The sequence below is a fragment of the Acipenser ruthenus genome, chromosome 47 (assembly GCF_902713425.1).
Source record: "Acipenser ruthenus chromosome 47, fAciRut3.2 maternal haplotype, whole genome shotgun sequence".
Lineage (NCBI taxonomy): Eukaryota > Metazoa > Chordata > Actinopteri > Acipenseriformes > Acipenseridae > Acipenser > Acipenser ruthenus.
In genome coordinates this window covers 9,461,132-9,483,795 of record NC_081235.1, presented here as the reverse complement: position 1 = coordinate 9,483,795, position 22,664 = coordinate 9,461,132, and the positions used below count along the sequence as shown (strand labels likewise).

At 51.9% G+C, this 22,664-nt stretch overlaps 2 protein-coding genes across 6 annotated transcripts; one reads left to right on the top strand and one right to left on the bottom strand.

The window, feature by feature from the left end:
* The first annotated feature begins 100 nt into the window (after positions 1-100).
* LOC117971428 (UBX domain-containing protein 6-like) lies at positions 101-12,387 on the top strand. Of its 3 annotated transcripts, none has more exons than XM_059014021.1 (11): positions 102-299; positions 1,340-1,494; positions 2,460-2,536; positions 2,648-2,779; positions 2,881-2,978; positions 5,159-5,234; positions 6,012-6,096; positions 6,241-6,460; positions 7,240-7,370; positions 9,589-9,734; positions 10,754-12,387. In XM_059014021.1, exons 1-11 carry the CDS (start codon positions 217-219, stop codon positions 10,877-10,879), a joined length of 1,329 nt encoding a protein of 442 aa, XP_058870004.1. In that variant the 5' UTR covers positions 102-216; the 3' UTR covers positions 10,880-12,387. The 3 variants fall into 3 exon arrangements, with proteins under 3 accessions (XP_058870006.1, XP_058870004.1, XP_058870005.1); XM_059014022.1 differs by having other exon boundaries at positions 150-627; XM_059014023.1 differs by lacking the exon at positions 9,589-9,734 and having other exon boundaries at positions 101-299.
* Positions 12,388-13,815: 1,428 nt separating this feature from the next.
* Positions 13,816-22,070, bottom strand: LOC117971443 (chromatin assembly factor 1 subunit A-like). Of its 3 annotated transcripts, none has more exons than XM_059014019.1 (15): positions 21,576-22,070; positions 20,302-20,352; positions 19,190-20,121; positions 18,784-18,843; positions 18,093-18,334; positions 17,870-17,930; positions 17,693-17,761; positions 17,379-17,584; positions 16,895-17,066; positions 16,499-16,579; positions 16,304-16,411; positions 15,798-16,050; positions 14,950-15,425; positions 14,500-14,584; positions 13,816-14,016 (listed from the first exon to the last, which is right to left on the bottom strand). In XM_059014019.1, exons 2-15 carry the CDS (start codon positions 20,348-20,350, stop codon positions 13,919-13,921), a joined length of 2,892 nt encoding a protein of 963 aa, XP_058870002.1. In that variant the 5' UTR covers positions 20,351-20,352; positions 21,576-22,070; the 3' UTR covers positions 13,816-13,918. The 3 variants fall into 3 exon arrangements, with proteins under 3 accessions (XP_058870002.1, XP_058870000.1, XP_058870001.1); XM_059014017.1 differs by having other exon boundaries at positions 14,500-14,587; positions 21,576-22,069; XM_059014018.1 differs by lacking the exon at positions 21,576-22,070 and adding an exon at positions 21,464-21,575 and having other exon boundaries at positions 14,500-14,587.
* Between the last annotated feature and the right edge of the window lie 594 nt (positions 22,071-22,664).

The following is a 22,664-nucleotide window of genomic DNA, read 5'->3' as shown; positions in this document are numbered from 1 at the left end:
ACAAACTGCACAACACGCACACGCACACGCACACGCACACGCACACGCACACGCACACGCTCACTGCCTGCTGCTGCTCCTTTAAGGGGCGTGTCTGCCTTCGCATTGGTTTGCTGTTACCTCACTTCCTGTCTCTGCGCGTCAAGGTGTAAATACGGCGCTTGATAAAATCAGTCCGACTAGTTTTAAAAACGGATTAATTATTTTTAAAAAACCATGAAGAAATTTTTCCAGGATATTAAAAAAGACGTCAAGTTTAAATCAGCCGGCCCAGGGAAAAAGCTTACAGATGAAAGCAGGTAAAAAAATAAATTTAAAACAAACTGCAAAATAAACACAGTAAATAACATGTAGGCGATGCGATAGCGCCGCTCCAGACGGGCAGTTTGATTATTTTAGGATATTTAAAGACCCGGCCGGTAGTACCCTACTGAGAAATAAAACACAGCGACCGCCGGCCAATGCAGCTCGGGGTCCGGGGCTCCGGGGCTCCAGACTGCGACTGAAATCGGGGGGGATCTCCTGAAATAAACTCAAGGGCGAGACGGCGGAAATAATCCGATCGAATGCAAATGGCCGAAAGTCAGAGGCGCTGAATCTGTGCAGCAGAATACGATAATGCAACGGGTGAGGGAGGGAGTGAGGGTGAGGGAGAGTGAGAGTGTGTGAGGGTGAGGGAGGGAGTGAGGGTGAGGGAGAGTGAGAGTGTGTGAGGGTGAGGGAGGGAGTGAGGGTGAGGGAGAGTGAGAGTGTGTGAGGGTGAGGGAGGGAGTGAGGGTGAGGGAGAGTGAGAGTGTGTGAGGGTGAGGGAGTGAGTGAGTGAGGGTGAGGGAGAGTGAGAGTGTGTGAGGGTGAGGGAGGGAGTGAGTGAGTGAGTAAGGGTGAGGGTGAGTGAGTGAGGGTGAGGGTGTGTGAGAGTGTGTGAGGGTGAGGGAGAGTGAGAGTGTGTGAGGGTGAGGGAGGGAGTGAGGGTGAGTGAGAGTGTGTGAGGGTGAGGGAGAGTGAGAGTGTGTGAGGGTGAGGGAGGGAGTGAGGGTGAGGGAGAGTGAGAGTGTGTGAGGGTGAGGGAGAGTGAGAGTGTGTGAGGGTGAGGGAGGGAGTGAGTGAGTGAGTAAGGGTGAGGGTGAGTGAGTGAGGGTGTGTGAGAGTGAGTGTGAGAGTGAGTACTGTCGTGCACAAAATTAGCTTAAAATGAACAGAAACATTCAAGAATTTTTTAGAACGACGAAAAAAAAATGCACTTAAGGGTTGTGTGTTGGACCCGCCATTAACAAAATGGCCAGGTCTTTAAACAGCGGAGAAGGATGATTGCGTTGGTTCTGTGTTGCCCCCTCCACAGCTCCAAGCCCCCCGTGTCCAAGGCCAGCGCCCCCCCCAAGCCTCGCCACGTCCCCACGGAAGGAGCGCAGATGGCGGCAGCGGCGGCGCTGTCGAGAGTCGATCAGCAACCCAAACTGCGACCCCCCTCCTCCCAGCAAGCCATCCGCAACCAAGGTGAGTCACGCAGAGGGACCGGGAGGAGAGTGCGAGCCTGGTGTTAGAGCAGAGGGACTGGGAGGAGAGTGCGAGCCTGGTGTTAGAGCAGAGGGACTGGGAGGAGAGTGCGAGCCTGGTGTTAGAGCAGAGGGACTGGGAGGAGAGTGCGAGCCTGGTGTTAGAGCAGAGGGACTGGGAGGAGAGTGTGAGCCTGGTGTTAGAGCAGAGGGACCGGGAGGAGAGTGCGAGCCTGGTGTTAGAGCAGAGGGACCGGGAGGAGAGTGCGAGCCTGGTGTTAGAGCAGAGGGACTGGGAGGAGAGTGCGAGCCTGGTGTTAGAGCAGAGGGACTGGGAGGAGAGTGCGAGCCTGGTGTTAGAGCAGAGGGACTGGGAGGAGAGTGCGAGCCTGGTGTTAGAGCAGAGGGACTGGGAGGAGAGTGCGAGCCTGGTGTTAGAGCAGAGGGACTGGGAGGAGAGTGCGAGCCTGGTGTTAGAGCAGAGGGACTGGGAGGAGAGTGTGAGCCTGGTGTTAGAGCAGAGGGACTGGGAGGAGAGTGTGAGCCTGGTGTTAGAGCAGAGGGACTGGGAGGAGAGTGTGAGCCTGGTGTTAGAGCAGAGGGACTGGGAGGAGAGTGCGAGCCTGGTGTTAGAGCAGAGGGACTGGGAGGAGAGTGGGAGCCTGGTGTTAGAGCAGAGGGACTGGGAGGAGAGTGCGAGCCTGGTGTTAGAGCAGAGGGACTGGGAGGAGAGTGCAAGCCTGGTGTTAGAGCAGAGGGACTGGGAGGAGAGTGCGAGCCTGGTGTTAGAGCAGAGGGACTGGGAGGAGAGTGCGAGCCTGGTGATCTGGTGTGAGCCTGGTGTTGAGGGAGTCTTGCATGATGCTCTGAGTGATGCACTATCCCAGCCTGACATCACAACGGAATCTCTCTCTGTCTCGTTCACTAGATACACTGTTTCTTTCTTTCTTTCTTTCATTCTTTCAGTGAAGAGGGAGCTGCTGGCTGAAGCTGCTGCTGTGGTGGATTTGAAGCAGGACGGGTCCAGCGAGGCACAGCCCTCAGTGAGGAGCCAGACACAAAGCATTTACTTTTTAAAATCATTTGCAGAAGTGTTGGGACGTTCTCTGACATCATGTTTATAACCCCCCCCCTCTTTTTATTCCTCCCCCCAGGGATCCAGAGTGCCGGTTAAGGAGGACCCTGCGTCGCTCTCTGTGTCCGGCGTGTATTTCACCTGCCCGCTGACCGGAGCCACCTTAACAAAGGGCGAGCGAGAGGCTCACATTAAAGAAGCCGTGCTCATGGTAGGAATGTGTGGGAGGCGGGATGGATTCTCCAGCGCTCCTCTCTTCACTCTCTTTCCTGGCTCAGGGAGGGTTCACTGCATTTCCTTTTCCTTTCTTAGAAATTTGCTGAAGACCCGGTGGAAGCCTCGGTCATGATGGTGCACACGTTTAACAAGGACAGGGAGAAGGTGAAGGCGGCCACTGAGGTCATCGCAAAGTGAGTCTGTCACTGACCAAGAACAAACTGACCAAGAACAAACTGACCAAGAACAAACTGACCAAGAACAAACTGACCAAGAACAAACTAACCAAGAACAAACTAACCAAGCACAAACCAACCAAGAACAAACTAACCAAGAACAAACTGACCAAGAACAAACTGACCAAGAACAAACTAACCAAGCACAAACTAACCAAGCACAAACTAACCAAGCACAAACCAACCAAGCACAAACTAACCAAGAACAAACTGACCAAGCACAAACTAACCAAGAACAAACTGACCAAGCACAAACTAACCAAGAACAAACTGACCAAGCACAAACTAACCAAGAACAAACTGACCAAGAACAAACTAACCAAGAACAAACCAACCAAGAACAAACTAACCAAGCACAAACTAACCAAGAACAAACTAACCAAGAACAAACTAACCAAGAACAAACTGACCAAGAACAAACTGACCAAGAACAAACTAACCAAGAACAAACTAACCAAGAACAAACTAACCAAGAACAAACTGACCAAGAACAAACTAACCAAGAACAAACTAACCAAGCACAAACTAACCAAGCACAAACTAACCAAGAACAAACTAACCAAGAACAAACTGACCAAGAACAAACTGACCAAGAACAAACTAACCAAGCACAAACTAACCAAGCACAAACTAACCAAGCACAAACTAACCAAGCACAAACTAACCAAGCACAAACCAACCAAGCACAAACTAACCAAGAACAAACTGACCAAGCACAAACTAACCAAGAACAAACTAACCAAGAACAAACTAACCAAGCACAAACTAACCAAGCACAAACTAACCAAGCACAAACTAACCAAGCACAAACTAACCAAGCACAAACTAACCAAGCACAAACTAACCAAGAACAAACTGACCAAGAACAAACTAACCAAGCACAAACTAACCAAGCACAAACTAACCAAGAACAAACTAACCAAGAACAAACTAACCAAGCACAAACTAACCAAGCACAAACTAACCAAGCACAAACTAACCAAGCACAAACTAACCAAGAACAAACTGACCAAGAACAAACTAACCAAGAACAAACTAACCAAGCACAAACTAACCAAGCACAAACCAACCAAACACAAACCAACCAAGCACAAACTAACCAAGCACAAACTAACCAAGCACAAACTAACCAAGAACAAACTAACCAAGCACAAACTGACCAAGAACAAACTAACCAAGCACAAACTAACCAAGAACAAACTAACCAAGAACAAACTAACCAAGCACAAACTAACCAAGCACAAACCAACCAAGAACAAACTAACCAAGCACAAACTAACCAAGCACAAACTAACCAAGCACAAACTAACCAAGCACAAACTAACCAAGCACAAACTAACCAAGCACAAACCAACCAAGCACAAACCAACCAAGCACAAACCAACCAAGCACAAACCGACCAAGCACAAACCGACCAAGCACAAACCGACCAAGCACAAACTAACCAAGCACAAACTAACCAAGCACAAACTAACCAAACACAAACTAACCAAGCACAAACTATTCCACACCAAAGAGGAGACACAACAACATCTCTGTCTCTGTATCTGTATCTATCTCTGTATCTGTCTCTATAGCAATCTTTATATCTATCTGTGTATCTATCTCTATATCTATCTCTGTCTATCTCTGTATCTGTCTCTGTATCTATCTCTGTCTCTATATATCTCTGTCTCTATCTCTATATATCTCTGTCTCTATCTCTGTCTCGATCTCGTGTCTCAGGGGCACAGGGTATAAACACATACAAGTTGTTTTGTTTTACTTATTCAAAGTTTTATTTTGTTGTAAATATGTTTTGCTGTTTCCTGAAATGCAAGTCCAATTAAGAGCAAGAGCTGAAAATCTCAATAATAAAAAACACACACGTGTAATTATATATATAAACACACGCACACGCGCACACACACACACCCACACACACGCACGTTTTCAGTTTTCCAGTGTTCTTCCATCTGCTGAAAGCGGCACATGACCTCCACAAATACTTGTTGTGTGTACATAGTGGCAGATTGTCTCCATCTCCTGGTCACATGTTTGAACTGCACCCTGGTGAGCCCTCTGTACTGCAGAGAAAGGCCGGCAAATATCACAGCTGGTTGTTGCCGGCAACAGCCTGTCCTTGTTTTCTGTCTTAGGTACATTGATAACATCTGTAAAAACCCCACTGAAGAGAAATACCGGAAAATCCGATTGCAGAATAAAATCTTCCAGGTGAAGCCTCTTTATTTCTTTAAAGACTGACTGTTTCATTCCACAGGAATGCCCAGCGTTGCTGAATGTGTTATTTTGAGCTGACTGGTTAAATGGCTTTCTGCAGCAGCTCAGCTCAGTTATATTCATTTCAGCTGAGCTCTTTTTGCAGATTGTGAGCCTGTCTGTCTGTGTGTGAGCCTGTCTGTCTGTCTGTGTGTGTGTGTGTGTGTGTGTGTGTGTGAGCCTGTCTGTCTGTCTGTGTGTGTGTGTGTGAGAGCCTGTCTGTCTGTGTGTGTGTGTGTGTGTGTGAGCCTGTCTGTCTGTCTGTCTGTGTGTGTGTGTGTGTGTGAGAGCCTGTCTGTCTGTGTGTGTGTGTGTGAGCCTGTCTGTCTGTGTCTGTGTGTGAGCCTGTCTGTGTGTGTCTGTGTGTGAGCCTGTCTGTCCGTCTGTCTGTGTGTGAGCCTGTCTGTCTGTGTGTCTGTGTGTGAGCCTGACTGTCTGTCTGTCTGTCTGTCTGTCTGTCTGTGTGTGTGTGTGTGTGTCGCTCGGTCCCAGCTCCGATCCCTGTCTCTGTTTCTCAGGAGAGGGTGAGCTGTGTGTGTGTGTGTGTGTCGCTCGGTCCCAGCTCCGATCCCTGTCTCTGTTTCTCAGGAGAGGGTGAGCTGTGTGTGTGTGTGTGTGTGTGTCGCTCGGTCCCAGCTCCGATCCCTGTCTCTGTTTCTCAGGAGAGGGTGAGCTGTGTGTGTGTGTGTGTGTCGCTCGGTCCCAGCTCCGATCCCTGTCTCTGTTTCTCAGGAGAGGGTGAGCTGTCTCGAGGGCACCCAGGAATTCCTCCAGTCCATCGGCTTTGAGAACCAGCGGCTGCCTGTGCCTGGACAAGGTAACCCAACAGTGTGTTAAGAGTCTTTTGGAATTTTTAAATGCAGCTCTATTGAGTGTCTGATAGCTTGTGGATGAAGGGTGGTTGGTAGCGCCGGTGATGCTGTGGCAGCCCCAGTGACTGTCTGTCCTCTTTCCCCTCCAGAGGACTGCGAGGATGTCCTGGTGCTGAGTGAGGAGGCTGTGTCCCGGCTGCAGGCTCTGCAGGAGAGCAGGGACAGGCTGCTGGGGGCTGAGCCGCTCAAGGCCAGGCTGCACAGACAGAGCCAGGTCTACAAGCCCTCTCCCCAGGCCTCGCGCTTCGAGCTGCCCCCCGACTTCTACAGCCTGACCGCGGAGGAGCTGAAACGAGAGCAGCAGCTCCGGTATGAGGGAACCCAGCACTGACACTGTGACACTGTGATATTAATACTGTAACACTGTGACACTGTGATATTAATACTGTGACACTGTGATATTAATACTGTGACACTGTGATATTAATACTGTAACACTGTGACACTGTGATATTAATACTGTGACACTGTGATATTAATACTGTGACACTGTGATATTAATACTGTGACACTGATATTAATACTGTGACACTGTGATATTAATACTGTAACACTGTGACACTGATATTAATGCTGTGACACTGTGATATTAATACTGTGACACTGTGATAACACTGACACAGTGATGTTAATACTGTGACACTGATGTTAATACTGTGACACATATTAATAATGTGACACTGATATTACTGTGACACTGATATTACTGTGACACTGATATTAATACTGTGACACTGATATTAATACTGTGACACTGATATTAATACTGTGACATTGTGATATTAACACTGTGACACTGATATTAATACTGTGACACTGATATTAATAATGTGACACTGATATTAATACTGTGACACTGATATTAATAATGTGACACTGATATTAATACTGTGACACTGTGATAACACTGTGACACTGTGATATTAACACTGTGACACTGATATTAATACTGTGACACTGTGATATTAATACTGTGACACTGTGATATTAATACTGTGACACTGACACTGTGATATTAATACTGTGACACTGTGATATTAATACTGTGACACTGTGATATTAATACTGTGACACTGTGATATTAATAGGAGCGATGCAGTGGAGAGGAACGCCATGCTGCGCACCAAAGCCATGAGAGAGCGAGATGAGCAGAGAGAGATGAGGAAATACAACTACACCCTGCTGAGGATACGCCTGCCCGACGGGAACCTGCTGCAGGGTGCGCTAACCTGCCCTGAGCCTGCCCTCTACACCCTGCTAAACCTGCCCTGAGCCTGCCCTGTACACCCTGCTAAACCTGCCCTGTACACCCTGCTAAACCTGCCCTGAGCCTGCCTTCTACACCCTGCTAAACCTGCCCTGAGCCTGCCCTCTACACCCTGCTAAACCTGCCCTGAGCCTGCCCTGTACACCCTGCTAAACCTGCCCTGAGCTTGCCCTGTACACCCTGCTAAACCTGCCCTGAGCCTGCCCTGTACACCCTGCTAAACCTGCCCTGAGCCTGCCCTGTACACCCTGCTAAACCTGCCCTGAGCCTGCCCTGTACACCCTGCTAAACCTGCCCTGAGCCTGCCCTGTACACCCTGCTAAACCTGCCCTGAGCCTGCCCTCTACACCCTGCTAAACCTGCCCTGAGCCTGCCCTGTACACCCTGCTAAACCTGCCCTGAGCCTGCCCTCTACACCCTGCTAAACCTGCCCTGAGCCTGCCCTGTACACCCTGCTAAACCTGCCCTGAGCCTGCCTTCTACACCCTGCTAAACCTGCCCTGAGCCTGCCTTCTACACCCTGCTAAACCTGCCCTGAGCCTGCCCTCTACACCCTGCTAAACCTGCCCTGAGCCTGCCCTGTACACCCTGCTAAACCTGCCCTGAGCCTGCCCTGTACACCCTGCTAAACCTGCCCTGAGCCTGCCCTGTACACCCTGCTAAACCTGCCCTGAGCCTGCCCTCTACACCCTGCTAAACCTGCCCTGAGCCTGCCCTGTACACCCTGCTAAACCTGCCCTGAGCCTGCCCTCTACACCCTGCTAAACCTGCCCTGAGCCTGCCCTGTACACCCTGCTAAACCTGCCCTGAGCCTGCCTTCTACACCCTGCTAAACCTGCCCTGAGCCTGCCTTCTACACCCTGCTAAACCTGCCCTGAGCCTGCCCTGTACACCCTGCTAAACCTGCCCTGAGCCTGCCCTCTACACCCTGCTAAACCTGCCCTGAGCCTGCCCTGTACACCCTGCTAAACCTGCCCTGAGCCTGCCCTCTACACCCTGCTAAACCTGCCCTGAGCCTGCCCTCTACACCCTGCTAAACCTGCCCTGAGCCTGCCCTGTACACCCTGCTAAACCTGCCCTGAGCCTGCCCTCTACACCCTGCTAAACCTGCCCTGAGCCTGCCCTGTACACCCTGCTAAACCTGCCCTGAGCCTGCCCTGTACACCCTGCTAAACCTGCCCTGAGCCTGCCCTGTACACCCTGCTAAACCTGCCCTGAGCCTGCCCTCTACACCCTGCTAAACCTGCCCTGAGCCTGCCCTGTACACCCTGCTAAACCTGCCCTGAGCCTGCCTTCTACACCCTGCTAAACCTGCCCTGAGCCTGCCCTGTACACCCTGCTAAACCTGCCCTGAGCCTGCCCTCTACACCCTGCTAAACCTGCCCTGAGCCTGCCCTGTACACCCTGCTAAACCTGCCCTGAGCCTGCCCTGTACACCCTGCTAAACCTGCCCTGAGCCTGCCTTCTACACCCTGCTAAACCTGCCCTGAGCCTGCCCTCTACACCCTGCTAAACCTGCCCTGAGCCTGCCCTGTACACCCTGCTAAACCTGCCCTGAGCCTGCCTTCTACACCCTGCTAAACCTGCCCTGAGCCTGCCTTCTACACCCTGCTAAACCTGCCCTGAGCCTGCCCTGTACACCCTGCTAAACCTGCCCTGAGCCTGCCCTGTACACCCTGCTAAACCTGCCCTGAGCCTGCCCTCTACACCCTGCTAAACCTGCCCTGAGCCTGCCCTGTACACCCTGCTAAACCTGCCCTGAACACCCTGCCCTCTACACCCTGCTAAACCTGCCCTGAGCCTGCCCTGTACACCCTGCTAAACCTGCCCTGAACACCCTGCCCTATACACCCTGCTAAACCTGCCCTGAGCCTGCCCTCTACACCCTGCTAAACCTGCCCTGAGCCTGCCGTATACACCCTGCTAAACCTGCCCTGAGCCTGCCCTCTACACCCTGCTAAACCTGCCCTGAGCCTGCCCTGTACACCCTGCTAAACCTGCCCTGAGCCTGCCCTGTACACCCTGCTAAACCTGCCCTGAGCCTGCCCTGTACACCCTGCCCTATACCTCCTGCTATATCTCCCCTGCACACCCACGTTCTTTACTCAGGGGCGTGTCTCTGCTCTGTCTGACTCTCTCTCCCTCTCCCTCCCTGTCTCTGTCTCTACAGGCACGTTCTTTGCTCGGGAGCGTGTCTCTGCTCTGTATGAGTTTGTGCGTGACTCCCTGCTGAACGGCTGGCAGCCCTTCTTGCTGATCGCACCGGGGAGCCAGAGACTGACGGACGAGAGCCTGGCCTTCAATGAGTGCGGTCTGGTGAGTGCAGCGTGAACCCTGTCATGCATGGAGACCTCAGATACGACACATGGAAGACGCAAATGCATCATGCCATCTTTTCCTCCATATAAATCAATGGGGGGGGGGGGTTTCAGCAATTTAATATTTCATGCATGAAAGGGTTCAAGTTAACAGATGACCTGCTAAACTCAGCGGGTTTGTTTTAGCCCAGCAGCCCCGATCTCATGCTAGCCCGAGATCGGGGTGGAGCGTACCCAGCCCAGGAGGGTTCTTCCAGCATGAGAGAGCGCTGCTGACTGAATGTGTGGTTTGAGCAATGCAGTTAGATCAGGTGCAGAGTGTCAGTCTGTGTGCTCTCCCTCGTGTGCTCAGGTGCAGTGTCAGTCTGTGTGCTCTCCCTCGTGTGCTCAGGTGCAGTGTCAGTCTGTGTGCTCTCCCTCGTGTGCTCAGGTGCAGTGTCAGTCTGTGTGCTCAGGTGCAGTGTCAGTCTGTGTGCTCTCCCTCGTGTGCTCAGGTGCAGTGTCAGTCTGTGTGCTCTCCCTCGTGTGCTCAGGTGCAGTGTCAGTCTGTGTGCTCTCCCTCGTGTGCTCAGGTGCAGTGTCAGTCTGTGTGCTCTCCCTCGTGTGCTCAGGTGCAGTGTCAGTCTGTGTGCTCTCCCTCGTGTGCTCAGGTGCAGTGTCAGTCTGTGTGCTCTCCTTCGTGTGCTCAGGTGCAGTGTCAGTCTGTGTGCTCTCCCTCGTGTGCTCAGGTGCAGTGTCAGTCTGTGTGCTCTCCCTCGTGTGCTCAGGTGCAGTGTCGGTCTGTGTGCTCTCCCTCGTGTGCTCAGGTGCAGTGTCAGTCTGTGTGCTCAGGTGCAGTGTCAGTCTGTGTGCTCTCCCTCGTGTGCTCAGGTGCAGTGTCAGTCTGTGTGCTCAGGTGCAGTGTCAGTCTGTGTGCTCTCCCTCGTGTGCTCAGGTGCAGTGTCAGTCTGTGTGCTCTCCCTCGTGTGGTATATGTGTTTCTTCGTGTCAGTGCCTCTCTCTCCCTCGTGTTCTCAGGTGCCAGCGGCTCTCCTCACGCTCTCCTGGGACGCCGCAGTCCAGGCTGATATTGAAGCAGCTGGAGCTCAGAACGCAGACGTGCTGAAACCAGAACTCATGAGCAGCATCCAGACCCTCTCATGAGGGAGAGACCAGCGTCATGCAGCCTGCCTGCCTGCCCCCCTCCCTCCATCCCCAAACACACACACATGCTTCATGATTCCTGCGCACCTCTTTGAATCCCGCTGCTTAGGGGAGGGAGTTACTGAAACCTGCAAGTTCACCTCTTAAACCTGCTACTGTACCATCCGCTCAGACTCTTCTGCCTTTCTTAACCACCCTGCTGTAGCTTTGAGTCATTGAACCTGCTTCCTTTCACACTGCAGCCCAGCACTTCACTCAAACCTGCTACCATCATGACTGCACTGAGCGTGCGGCCTTCCTGTCCCTCCCCCTACTTCACAACCCAGCCAATCAAGGCCTCCGAATGACTAATCAAGCCTTTGGGTGACTGGAACCCAGATCCTCCGCGCTTCAGTCCTGTGCTCTGGGGAAGCGCTGCACTTTCAACGGAGGAATAATGTTCGTTCATGAATGTAGCTGAATGGGATTTCACTTCCAGTCATATTGTTTTAACCCATTTATCTTCATTTTGAATCTCTCTCTGTTTCTATTAACAAAGTGGTTAGTCCCGCAGCACAGGTTCACAGCGACTTCTAGAATTTCACAAAGAAAACGACCAGCATTAGATTCTCTTGATCCAGTTTAAAAGCAGAGCTGCCGTTTCTAACAGCAGTGTTGACAGGAACCCAAAGCTGCCAGAGTGTGACCCGCTTTGAGGAGGGATTCATTTCAGAGACTGCTTCCGAGAATAACCAAGGTGCTTTGCTGTCAAGCTTTAAAAACCTCAAGAACTAATCGGTCCTGGCCTAAAATACCATCAGCACCTTGCACATACTTAACCAGTTAATAAAAGCAATTCTGTATTTCAGTTTCATGGAACAACCCTTGAGATTAATACTATTGAAGCAGCGGACTTCTGCTGCCGTGTGTGTGTGTGTGTGTGTGTACGATGAAAACTCCCTTTTAAACACAACCACCCGTCTTGAGATTTTGTTACCTTCGTGTTTTGGAGCATCAATCCCTCCCCAGAGGAACGTTTGTGTGCACGGATGCGTGCGATGCCGCCCGCTTCAAACTAATGAAATTCAAAAGAGAATAAGGAAGGGGTTTTGTGCAGACTGGAGAGAGCCGTCCGATTGCATGGGGCAGCAAGCCTGGGACCCAGGATAATAAACATATACAAGCTGTGATTGTGTTTAAAATTCATTTTGCAGCAAGCAGGAAACTCTAATGAAGAGAAAGTGATCTAACAGACCGCTGCCTGGACAGCAAGAGACAGAGATGCACTGTGTTCTAGCAGAGGCCAGGGGTCTGTGTCCACTGTAGCTTGTGTTGTATTTAAACTGCTACGCATACAAACAGCAGACCTGCGTCAATATCAAAGCACGCCTCCTGAACACGCGGCAAGCGGCCCTGCTCTGTAACGGCACGCTGGATGGAGCTGATTCACCACCGTTGTTGTATTATTAATTAAAGCTTTGCTTTTTTAATTTGCTTTAAATCCGTTACAATAAAGTATGCTGAACTGAGCAACGCAGCGTGTGTTTTGAATTGGTGGCAGGCAGATCCACACAGATTGAAATGCAAAGTGGACAGAACTGCACAAAGATTAGAGCAACACTGTTTACAGAAAAAACAAACAGATTTCAAAAATGAAAATTTACTGTACACAAAAAAAAAAACACTCACTAAACTTAGCGCACAAACGCAGAGCCCTTGTTCAATAGTTTGCAGCTGCAGAGCCAGGATTTTAAACCTAACAGCAGTTCCTGGGGTGCTCCAGTCTCAGTGTGTCCGGTTCCAGAGAAGGTGGCCCCTTCCTCCCCACAAACAGCTCCTTGATGACCCAGAAAGTGTCAATAAAAATAAAATCACAAACTGCAGCACTGCAGAGACAGCATTGGCACTGGGAGGGAAGTCCATTCCAGGTTAGGGTGAGCTCAGCAATGCAGACAGACCCGGAGAGGATTATCACAGGAGATGCAGCTCAGCCCCCAGCCTGGAGAGAGCTGCGTGACCGATGCACCAGGAGCCTCGTTCACAGAGAGACTTCACACGCAACACTGAGTGACACACTACTGCAATACAACACAAGCAATTACTGTCTGTTCAAAAACAGTTAGATATTGAAAGAGTTTTTGTGTTTGTTTTTGTTTGTTTAATACATATAATGCTTTATTTAAAATAAAAAAAAAACACCACACAACTGAATGTGAAATGTTTGTCCAGTCTCCTAACACATGGAGTCGCGATTCAGAAGAGTACCTAACCCTCTGTGAAACGGAGAACGTCAGTTCAGGAGGGAACGAAGACGAAACTCCACAGCACCAATCCCAGAATGCAAAGCAACCTGCCAAGCTGCAGGTACTTCCCTGCCAGGCACAGCTCTCTGCAGCAGCACAAACCTGCCAGCTCTGAGGGGGACGGGAGGAGGGGACAGCTCTCTGAGAGGGGACGGGAGGAGGGGACAGCTCTCTGAGGGGGGACGGGAGGAGGGGACAGCTCTCTGAGGGGGAACGGGAGGAGGGGACAGCTCTCTGAGGGGGACGGGAGGAGGGGACAGCTCTCTGAGGGGGGACGGGAGGAGGAGGGGACAGCTCTCTGAGAGGGGACGGGAGGAGGGGACAGCTCTCTGAGGGGGGGAGGGAGGAGGGGACAGCTCTCTGAGGGGGGACGGGAGGAGGGGACAGCTCTCTGAGGGGGGGAGGGAGGAGGAGGGGACAGCTCTCTGAGGGGGGGAGGGAGGAGGAGGGGACAGCTCTCTGAGGGGGGACGGGAGGAGGGGACAGCTCTCTGAGGGGGGGACGGGAGGAGGGAACAGCTCTCAGAGGGGAGGGGAGGAGGAAAAGTGAGGGAATAGGATAAAAAGTGCAACATTTCCTTTAAATCTTTTTTTTTCGCTTTTATACAGAAGGACTGACATCTGTTCAAGTATTTCAAAAACGAATCCGTCCACAGACACGGAAGAACGTTTAATACATATATATATAAAAAAAACACATGAACATACTAAAATAACCCCCGACGTACAAACACCACGTCAGCACAGAAATGCCTGCTTCAGATTCTGGAGGCAGAGGGGCAGGGAGGCGCTGCAGGAGAGGGGCTGGAGGACGCCACTTCCATCTGGACACTGTCAGCACAGCCCTGCTTAGAGTCTGCAACAAAACACACACAAATACTACAAGTGAGCAACTTCAAAACTCAGAAACAATCTGTCAAGCAGGCGAGGGGACTTCTGAAACTCACCTGCATCGCTCACAGGAAACTGCCCCGATTAAAGAAAATGTCTGAAAGCCTGAACACTCATAAGATCATAAAATCTGTTTAAAACTAACCCTCAAAGTGTAGGGGCGAGGCTTCTGTTATTATCTGGTGCAACTGGGAGCTCAGGAAGCGGACTGGGACTAAACTGGGATTTGAACCCAGGATCTCCAGGCAAAGTCACTGGTTTGTTTCTGGGAAAGCTCCGTGCTGAAGCCCTGTGGAGCAGGGGCAGGCTCAGCAGGGGGAGTAGGGGCAACAGGAGCAGGATCAGCAGGGGGAGTAGGGGCAACAGGAGCAGGATCAGCAGGGGGAGTAGGGGCAACAGGAGCAGGATGAGCAGGGGGAGCAGGATGAGCAGGAGAAGCAGTGCTCACCTGTATTCTGTACGATCACACAGTCTGGATCGTCCTCATCCTCCTCTGTGTCAGCCTGGAACCCGTCTGTCTCCATCCCTTCAGACTGCTGGGAGCAAAACACAGGGGTCAGCTTGGACTGCCTCACACTGAACAGCAGCACCATACACTGCGCCAGGGTTAAACACACACACACTGTACTGCAATACACTGCGCCAGGGTTAAACACACACACACTGTACTGCAATACACTGCGCCAGGGTTAAACACACACACTGTACTGCAATACACTGCGCCAGGGTTACACACACACACACACTGTACTGCAATGCACTGCGCCAGGGTTACACACACACACTGTACTGCAATGCACTGTGCCAGGGTTAAACACACACACTGTACTGCAATGCACTGTGCCAGGGTTAGAAACGCACTCACTTACTATATTGCACTTGTTTAAAATCAGCCTACCTGCTCAGCCCCTTTGGATCTCCTCATGAACTTGGTGATGGACATGCTGCCTTTCTGCTTCCTCTTGGCGGAGCCGGACGCTGCCGGTGATGATGATGAGGAGAGGGGGGTGCTGTGCGTGCTGCCCCCTCCCGTGCCCGCAGTGCCAGCCTCCTCCCTGCCTGCGTAGGGCACCTGGGTGATGTAGCTCCACTGGCAGGGCACGGGCAGCTCCTCTCGAGAGAACCTCTTCAGCACGGCCTCGTGCACGTACCAGCACCAGCGCCGCAGCGCCGGACGCTTCTCGTACACCGCGCTCTCCGAGATCAGCCGCTTCAGACGGTATTTAGAGGGCACGCTGTCCTCGCTGCTGCCTGCCAGGGAGTCCGGGGGGCTGGGCAGCCCCGCTCTCCCACGCCAGCACTCCTGGAACTCCCGGATGATGGCTTTGCTGCCGTTCACGTTACCGTGGAGCAGAGGCAGCATCTGGGACAGGACTGCAGGCAGAGCGGGGAGTTACAGCTAGCGACAACGCGCTCCAGCTCTACAGTGCACAGTGCAGCTGTATACAGAACTACAAACCTGCGTAAACATGACTCTAAATAAGGTACACTAGTATTTCACTAACTAGAATTATTTTAATCTGTTTATCGTACGACTATTGAAATGTAACCAGCTACAAAACACTCATTCAAAACTTAAAACAGTTAAACTGGAAGCAGACCCACATTTCAGCTAGTGCTAGCTCACACTGCATTTGAGAATCACGACCAGTCGCTGCTGTACACAAGTGCTGGTACCAGCCAGTCACTGCGTATGGAAGACTGATCTTACTGAAGAGCAGCGACAGCCCCCCCCCCCGGACTCACTGTGATCGTCCCTCTTCTCTTTGCTCATGCTCTCGGGGGTCCCCGCCTCCTCCCCCAGCCGTGTGTCCAGCACACACACAGCGTAGTCCCGCAGGGTCCTCAGCACCGTGTCCCCGGGGGGCCCCTCGCACTCCCACACGCAGCCCAGCACCACGGCCTGCAGCACCTTCACCCTGCCCTTCGACAGCAGCTCGTCCCACTCCCTCGCCTTCAGCTTCTGACGCACCTTCTGGTTCTCTGGGTCCGCAGACTCCTGTCACACACACACACACACACACACACACAGGGGATGGGAATGAGACTCCTGTTTTGTAGCACTTTCAGCCATTCCACCTTTCATTTTGAATCAGCTGGAACACAGATGTTTTTGTCTGTTCATAAAGTCTGTTCCATGAACCAACAGGAACATCAGCTTGGTTATTTTTGCCACCGAATAGCATTTCTAATGTTTGTTCGATTGTTCAGATATTTGTAACACAGACCCAGTTAACCGGGCATTGCCTTACCTCTTCCGACGCCCCCTCCCCATCAGAGAGGTAACCGTGGGGAACGAAGAAGCCGTCGTCATCTTCATCGTCCCCTGCAGCTTCCCCTCCCCCCTCGTCATCATCATCCTGTAGAGAGACACACAGAGTCAGTGCAATACTCTTGCAGTGCGGTCACAGGGCAAGGGGATATGCTGCTGCTGCTGCTGCACTCACCCCTTCACTGTGCGACAGGGACTCTCCCGGCTCCTCCTCCTCCCACTCCTCATCACTGTCCACCTCGTAATCCAGGAGCTCCTGAGGAAAGAAACACAAACTCAGTGAGCAGGGATCGACAGAGACACCCGCACGGCGAGCAGGGATCGACAGAGACACCCGCACGGTGAGCAGGGATCTACAGACACGCACGGTGAGCAGGGATCTACAGACACACACACGATGAGCAGGGATCTACAGACACACACACGATGAGCAGGGATCTACAGACACACACACGATGAGCAGGGATCTACAGACACACACGGTGAGCAGGGATCTACAGACACACACACGGTGAGCAGGGATCTATAGACACACACGATGAGCAGACAGTGAGCAGAGCCCCTGTCCCACCTTGTCCTGGCTCAGGGGGTTGCGAGGCTTGATCTTGCTGCTCCTCTTCCTCCAGGTGCCCCAGTAGGCCGGCCGGTAGTTCTCACAGAAGTGAAGCAGCTTCATGCGGCCGCACTCCTGTCGGGCTGGGACTCCGTCAGGCTTGCTGCCCTCCACCAGAACCACACAATCACTGCGGGGGAGAGAGGGTCAGTTGGCACTGTACCGGTAACCAGAACCACACACACAGACCAGCGCTGAGTTACCACAATGATCGGGGTTCATCTCATGCAGCAGGAGCCTGGTGGCACCCAGTCCTTTCAGCAACACTAATATGAAGTTTGAATGTAAAGCAACACTTAAGGATAATTGTCTTGAATGTGTTCATTCGGTTTCTGCAACACCTTTAAAGTCAACACTTAAAGGGGAAGTTTAAGGGAAGGTGTTTTATGCCTCTGGTTCCTCCCCGGTGGTGTCGAAGCCTCGGTCCTGCCCGGTCTCTCACCTGGTTCTGGGGCTGGTCGGACCGCTCCGGCGAGGCTTGCGGCTCTTCCACTCAAGGAGCCCGTTTGCAGACCGGTCCGGTGCCTGCAGGTACTGGTCCAGCTGCTCCAGAACCTCCTGGTCACACAGAACCCGGGTCAGGGGTGCCAGAGTCATGTTCTCCTTGATCTCGAAGGGAGCGAACTTCCCACAGGCTGCAGCCAGAGTCTGGAAAAACGGGCGTTGTGAATGATTATATTTCCTTTAGCAATTCTAAACCCCCTCCCTTCTCCCCTCTTAAGTATAGCACGTGCGCGGCTCTGCGATGGTTCCTACCCTGGGAGCCTGCAGGGTCTTGGGTTTCTGAAAGAACCTCCTGATCTCTGCTTTTTCTGCTTTCACACGCTGAAAATGAGAAAAACAAACAACGTCAGCAGCACGAAAGCCGTGGCGACCGGGCGCGTTATCTTCAAGCAGAGAGCAAGGAGCACCAGTGCCAGAAGTGCAGCTCACCTCTTTCTCCTCCTTCAACCGTTTCTCTTCCTCTTTCTTACGCTTCTCTTCTTGCTTGGCTCTGGGGAAAGAAAAATAAATAAATAAATTACTACTTTAAAGTTTTGCTGCACAACAGTTTAAACAAACACGCTGCTTCAATGGAGCTTCGCACTGTTTGAGAGAAACTAACTGAACGAAACCCAAATCTCCAGAGAGCAGGGAAGGGAAGGGAAGCACTCACTCCAGAGCCTCCTGCTTCTCTTTCCGCTTCTCCTCTTTCACAAGCAGTTTCTCAGCTTTCTCTCTCTCCTCCTTCTCCCTCTTCTCTCGCTTCTCCTTCTCCCTGGCCTCCTTCTCCTCCTCCCTCTTCTTCTTCGCCTCTTCCTTCGCTCGCTCCTTGGCTGCCTTGGCCTCCTCCCTCGCTCTCTCCCTCTCTTCCTTCTCCGCCTGCAGCTTAATGCGCTTGTCCTCGCGCTCCTGGTCCTGAGAGAACACGAGAATATAAACACTGAATATTCAACATCACCCTGATGCACATAGCAGGGATGGAAATAAGACTCCTATTGCAGAGCGGCTTCAGCCATTCCAGGTTTTACTGCGAGCTTGATTAGCCACAGTGTACAGGTAACATGCTCAGGTGTGTCTTATTAAACTTTGTAAAACCAGGAATGGATCAAGCCGCTGTGCAATGGGAGTCTTATTTTCCACCCCTGAACTTCATAAGAACTAACTACACTTAGGCAAAACGTTTCAGCCAATGCCTTCTGTCAAGGTCAGTACGTTTACCTACTTGAAGTTGGAAGTTAAAATACAACACATACTCTGTGTGTGCGTGTGCGTGTATAATTATATATATATATTATACCCATCTGCATGGATATTAACTGCAGTAAAATCCTCGTGGGGAAACAAACCCGTGAAAACGCTCTCACCTTCAGCGAACGCCTCTTTGCTTTTTCTTCTGTGGTTCTCTTGATCTTTGGAGTCTGTGGCTAGGGAGGAATAAAAAGCACAAGTTACCCCTGCAGGACACCCGATCCTAATCCCCATCCCAATCCCAACCCCACAAAACTGCACACGTTCCCCCAGACACCAGCCTGGGGGGCTGCACCCGACACTAAACCGGATTTTAACAGTCAGGCTTTACAAGCACTGACAGCAGCTACACTGCCTTGCTCTACTGCTGCGATCACAAACACTCCAGCGCCTTCATGGTTAAAACTCCTCATTCACAATCCACAAAGCTGCGAGCAGCGGATTAGTATCCAACACAACCAGGGGCAAGGTCAAGAAATAAAGACCCAGCCTCTCCTCCCTGGCTCCCCAATCAGCACCCACCTTGTGCGTGGGGGTGCTGGCGCTGCGGGAGCCTGTGCTCCTGCACCCCTCGGGGGAGCTCTCTGCAGTGGACAGAGAGCTGACAGAGGAGGGAGACAGGAGGGAGTCGTTCTCTGGACTCAGCTCTTCCTCTTCCTCCTCCGTCTCCTCTGCCTCTGTCACCCGACTCTCATCCAGACTCTCAGTCCTCGGAGGGTTCCCCTCCTCGGGCACCCCTTTCCTGTGCTGCTCCCCAGGCTCAGGCCCTGCTCTGGGGGTCCTCTCTGCCTTGCTGCTGCTGGTCTTGGTCATTTCCTTCCCGGCACTGCAGGAGGAATCCAGGCTCCTGTTCTCACTCATCTCCATCTCGCAGTCCGATTGGTCTGCCGTACTGGTGTCCATGGCAACATCAGCAGGGGGAGAGGCCGCCCCATTAGTCAGCGTGCCAGTCTGTGTGCTGTCCTCTCTCTGTGTGCTGTCCTGGTTCAGTTTGCTATCTCTCTGTGTGCTGTCCTGGTTCAGGTCGCTCTCTCTCTGTGTGCTGTCCTGGTTCAGTTGGCTCTCTCTCTGTGTGCTGTCCTGGTTCACTTCGCTCTCTCTCTTGTCCTGGTTCAGCTCGCTCTCTCTCACAGCAGTGTGGTCTCCCGGGCAGGGGGTCGAGTTGGAGTCCTCAGTGAGGTCGATGGTCAGGCAGGGCGTGTCCACGCTCTTCCCTTTGCCCCCGGCCCCCCGGCTCATGAACGTGTCCAGCGGCCCCCTGCCGTTGACCAGCGTGACTGCGGAGGGCGCCTCTAGCCGCAGGGAGGGGTAGTGCTCGTTCTCCGCGTCGCTGGCGGAGGTGTCGAGGTGCTGTTTGGGGGCGCTGGCAGGGCCGTGCTGGCGGGGTTTCTTGAGCTCCACAGACTCCCCATTCTCCTTGGGGACGGGGTTCAGGCGCTTGAAGGGCAGACGGGCTGCAGAGGAAAGAGAGAAAAAAGAAAGGAAACAGTCTTTACAGGAGCCAGCTGTGTGATCAAACCGGGTCACGCTGGCCCCCTGGTTAAAGAAAGACCAGCAGCTGAACAATCAGTCAGTCAGTGCACATGTGAGACTCGAGACAGAGCAGAGAGATGAGAAAAGAAGCCCACAGTTACCTTGAACTAACTTCTTTGCGGCAGCCCTGGATTTAGCTTTACATTCCATACCTGGAAACACAAAACACAGAGTGAGGATCGATTCCTTCTTAACTTTTCACTTATTAATATCACACACACGCTTTCATTGGCAAGGTTTGTCATTACAATTTCAGAAATCCTTAAAAGTCATTAGAACTTGACTAAAGCAACAAAAACAATTGATCTAGCTCTGAGTATTAAAAGAAACACACGCACACACTCCCAGCAATACATACTGCAAATGAATGAGCCTGAACAGGTCATGTCTGCTACCTGAATCATCGAGATCTCAAACCAGTGAAACCACACACACGGAAAATAACCTGCCCCTTCATCACATGAACCTGCTGCCTGAAACAGAACACGTAAAGAAAACTCAAAATCGAAACGCATGCCTTTTAACCACGGAAAACTAGCTAAGGATTATCATGTCAACCCGTCCGTGTTTAAATCAAACAGCGCCTGAAAAGCCGAAGCAGGCACTCGTATGCAATGCAGCCTCTTCCTCTGCAGTCCCACAGCGCGCACAGAGGCGGTTTCATCAGCCCGTTTGCTTTATTTTATTTTAATCCCGCCTTCGTCTGATCAATCAGAAAACAAACTCCGGAGACAGGAGAGAGAGACCGAGCGGCCTTGACGGGAGAGCACCGGCCGAGAAACGCCAGCGTGTGCAAAACCCGAGAAAGCATCCCCGCGTTTATTAAAGACATGATCGTCATCCGCTACCGATTCAGGGAGAGGAGATTTCACACAAATATCCTGCGGTGCCGATCGTGTGAGCCTGGCGCCGGCCAGAGAGGACCGTCTTTAAATACAATCACACAGGGTAGCGTTTACAAGCCCTGCAGCGCAACACGCAGCAGCAGCGGCGGCGAATAACTGCATTTATCAGCACGACTGTTCTGCTGCTGACAAACAATTAACACGAGCGGTTAGAGGCAAAACTGAACCGGAAAAAACAAACAAACAACCCGCTCCGAGTCCGTCTGTCCCTTCTGTTTAAAACTTCACATTTACAAATACGACTTTTAGAAACGTGCGCCACATTACAGTTGGTTTTCTGTTTTCTGTTTATTACAGACTGACTGGCCTGCACTCCTGTCTCAGTTTCTCACTTGCCCGCTCCCCTGACCCGCCTTACCGATAAGGCCCGCATCCCCGTGGTTGTCCGAAAACAACACCCCCAAAAACCTGTCTTGATCACCCGGGTATCTCCCTGGTTTGGTTCCGAACCCCCCCGCCGAGTAACTCACTTTTCCTCCTGTCGAGTCAATCCGCGGGTCCCTTCTTCAGACAGCCCTTCCGCCGCCCCCGGACACCGGGGTACAAAACAACAGGTGGGCAAAAACAACAACGTTTTATCCGCTCTCAGGGTCCCCCGTCTCAACAAAACACAGCGCGCCGGTTCGAAATCTCTGATATCCGAGCGTGTCGCCGCGGCCGGTTCGAAATCTCTGATATCCGAGCGTGTCGCCGCGGCCGGTTTGAAATCTCTAATATCCGAGCGTGACGCCGCGGCCGGTTCGAAATCTCTAATATCCGAGCGTGACGCCGCGGCCGGTTCGAAATCTCTAATATCCGAGCGTGACGCCGCGGCCGGTTTGTTCGCGTGATGGCGTTCCGTTCTGTTCTGCCCCGGCTCGAGACCCGCTCTGCTCCACACAGCCAGCGCCAGCTCGGAATTGGCGGGAGCTGGGCGGAAGCTGCGCTGATTGGTCGCGGCGCATGTGCTGCTTTGCTTTCATTACTACGTAATACGTGCGTGTGTGTGTCTGGGTTTATAGTACAGGAGCAAATGCAGCGCAGAGTCGTTTAGAAATGCTTAAACTGTGATTGCAAAGTTGATCAAACAAAATTATATATATATATATAGAGAGAGAGAGAGAGAGAGAGAGAGAGAGAGATTTTAATTAGGTCTAGCTGTAGGCCATTTAAAATAATCTTCAGTTTACTGTTTAATATCGTTGAACTCATTGTGCAACATCAGTATTTAATAAACGCACGCCAGTGTTATTTTCATGATCGATGTATGTTTGTACAGATTTTTTGTAAGTTTTGCAGCTCCTCCCTAACCTGTTTTTAGGGGATCCACTCACCCCGGCCCGCTGTGTGCCGCTCAATAACCACCCCACACGGGGCCACTGGGAGTGGGCGTGGACAATCAAAATGCTGGCGCCAATAAGGAGTGACGCGAGATGTGCCGGGATCTGGTTCATACGGGATACTGCGCCTTTTTAAAGGTGCTCCTTCCAGCGTCTCAATTATTCACATTTTTGTAACTGCAACTACACTCCAAACTTGCAATGCGCTTGAACTCGCCCCATGAAGAGCCGCGATGTTTC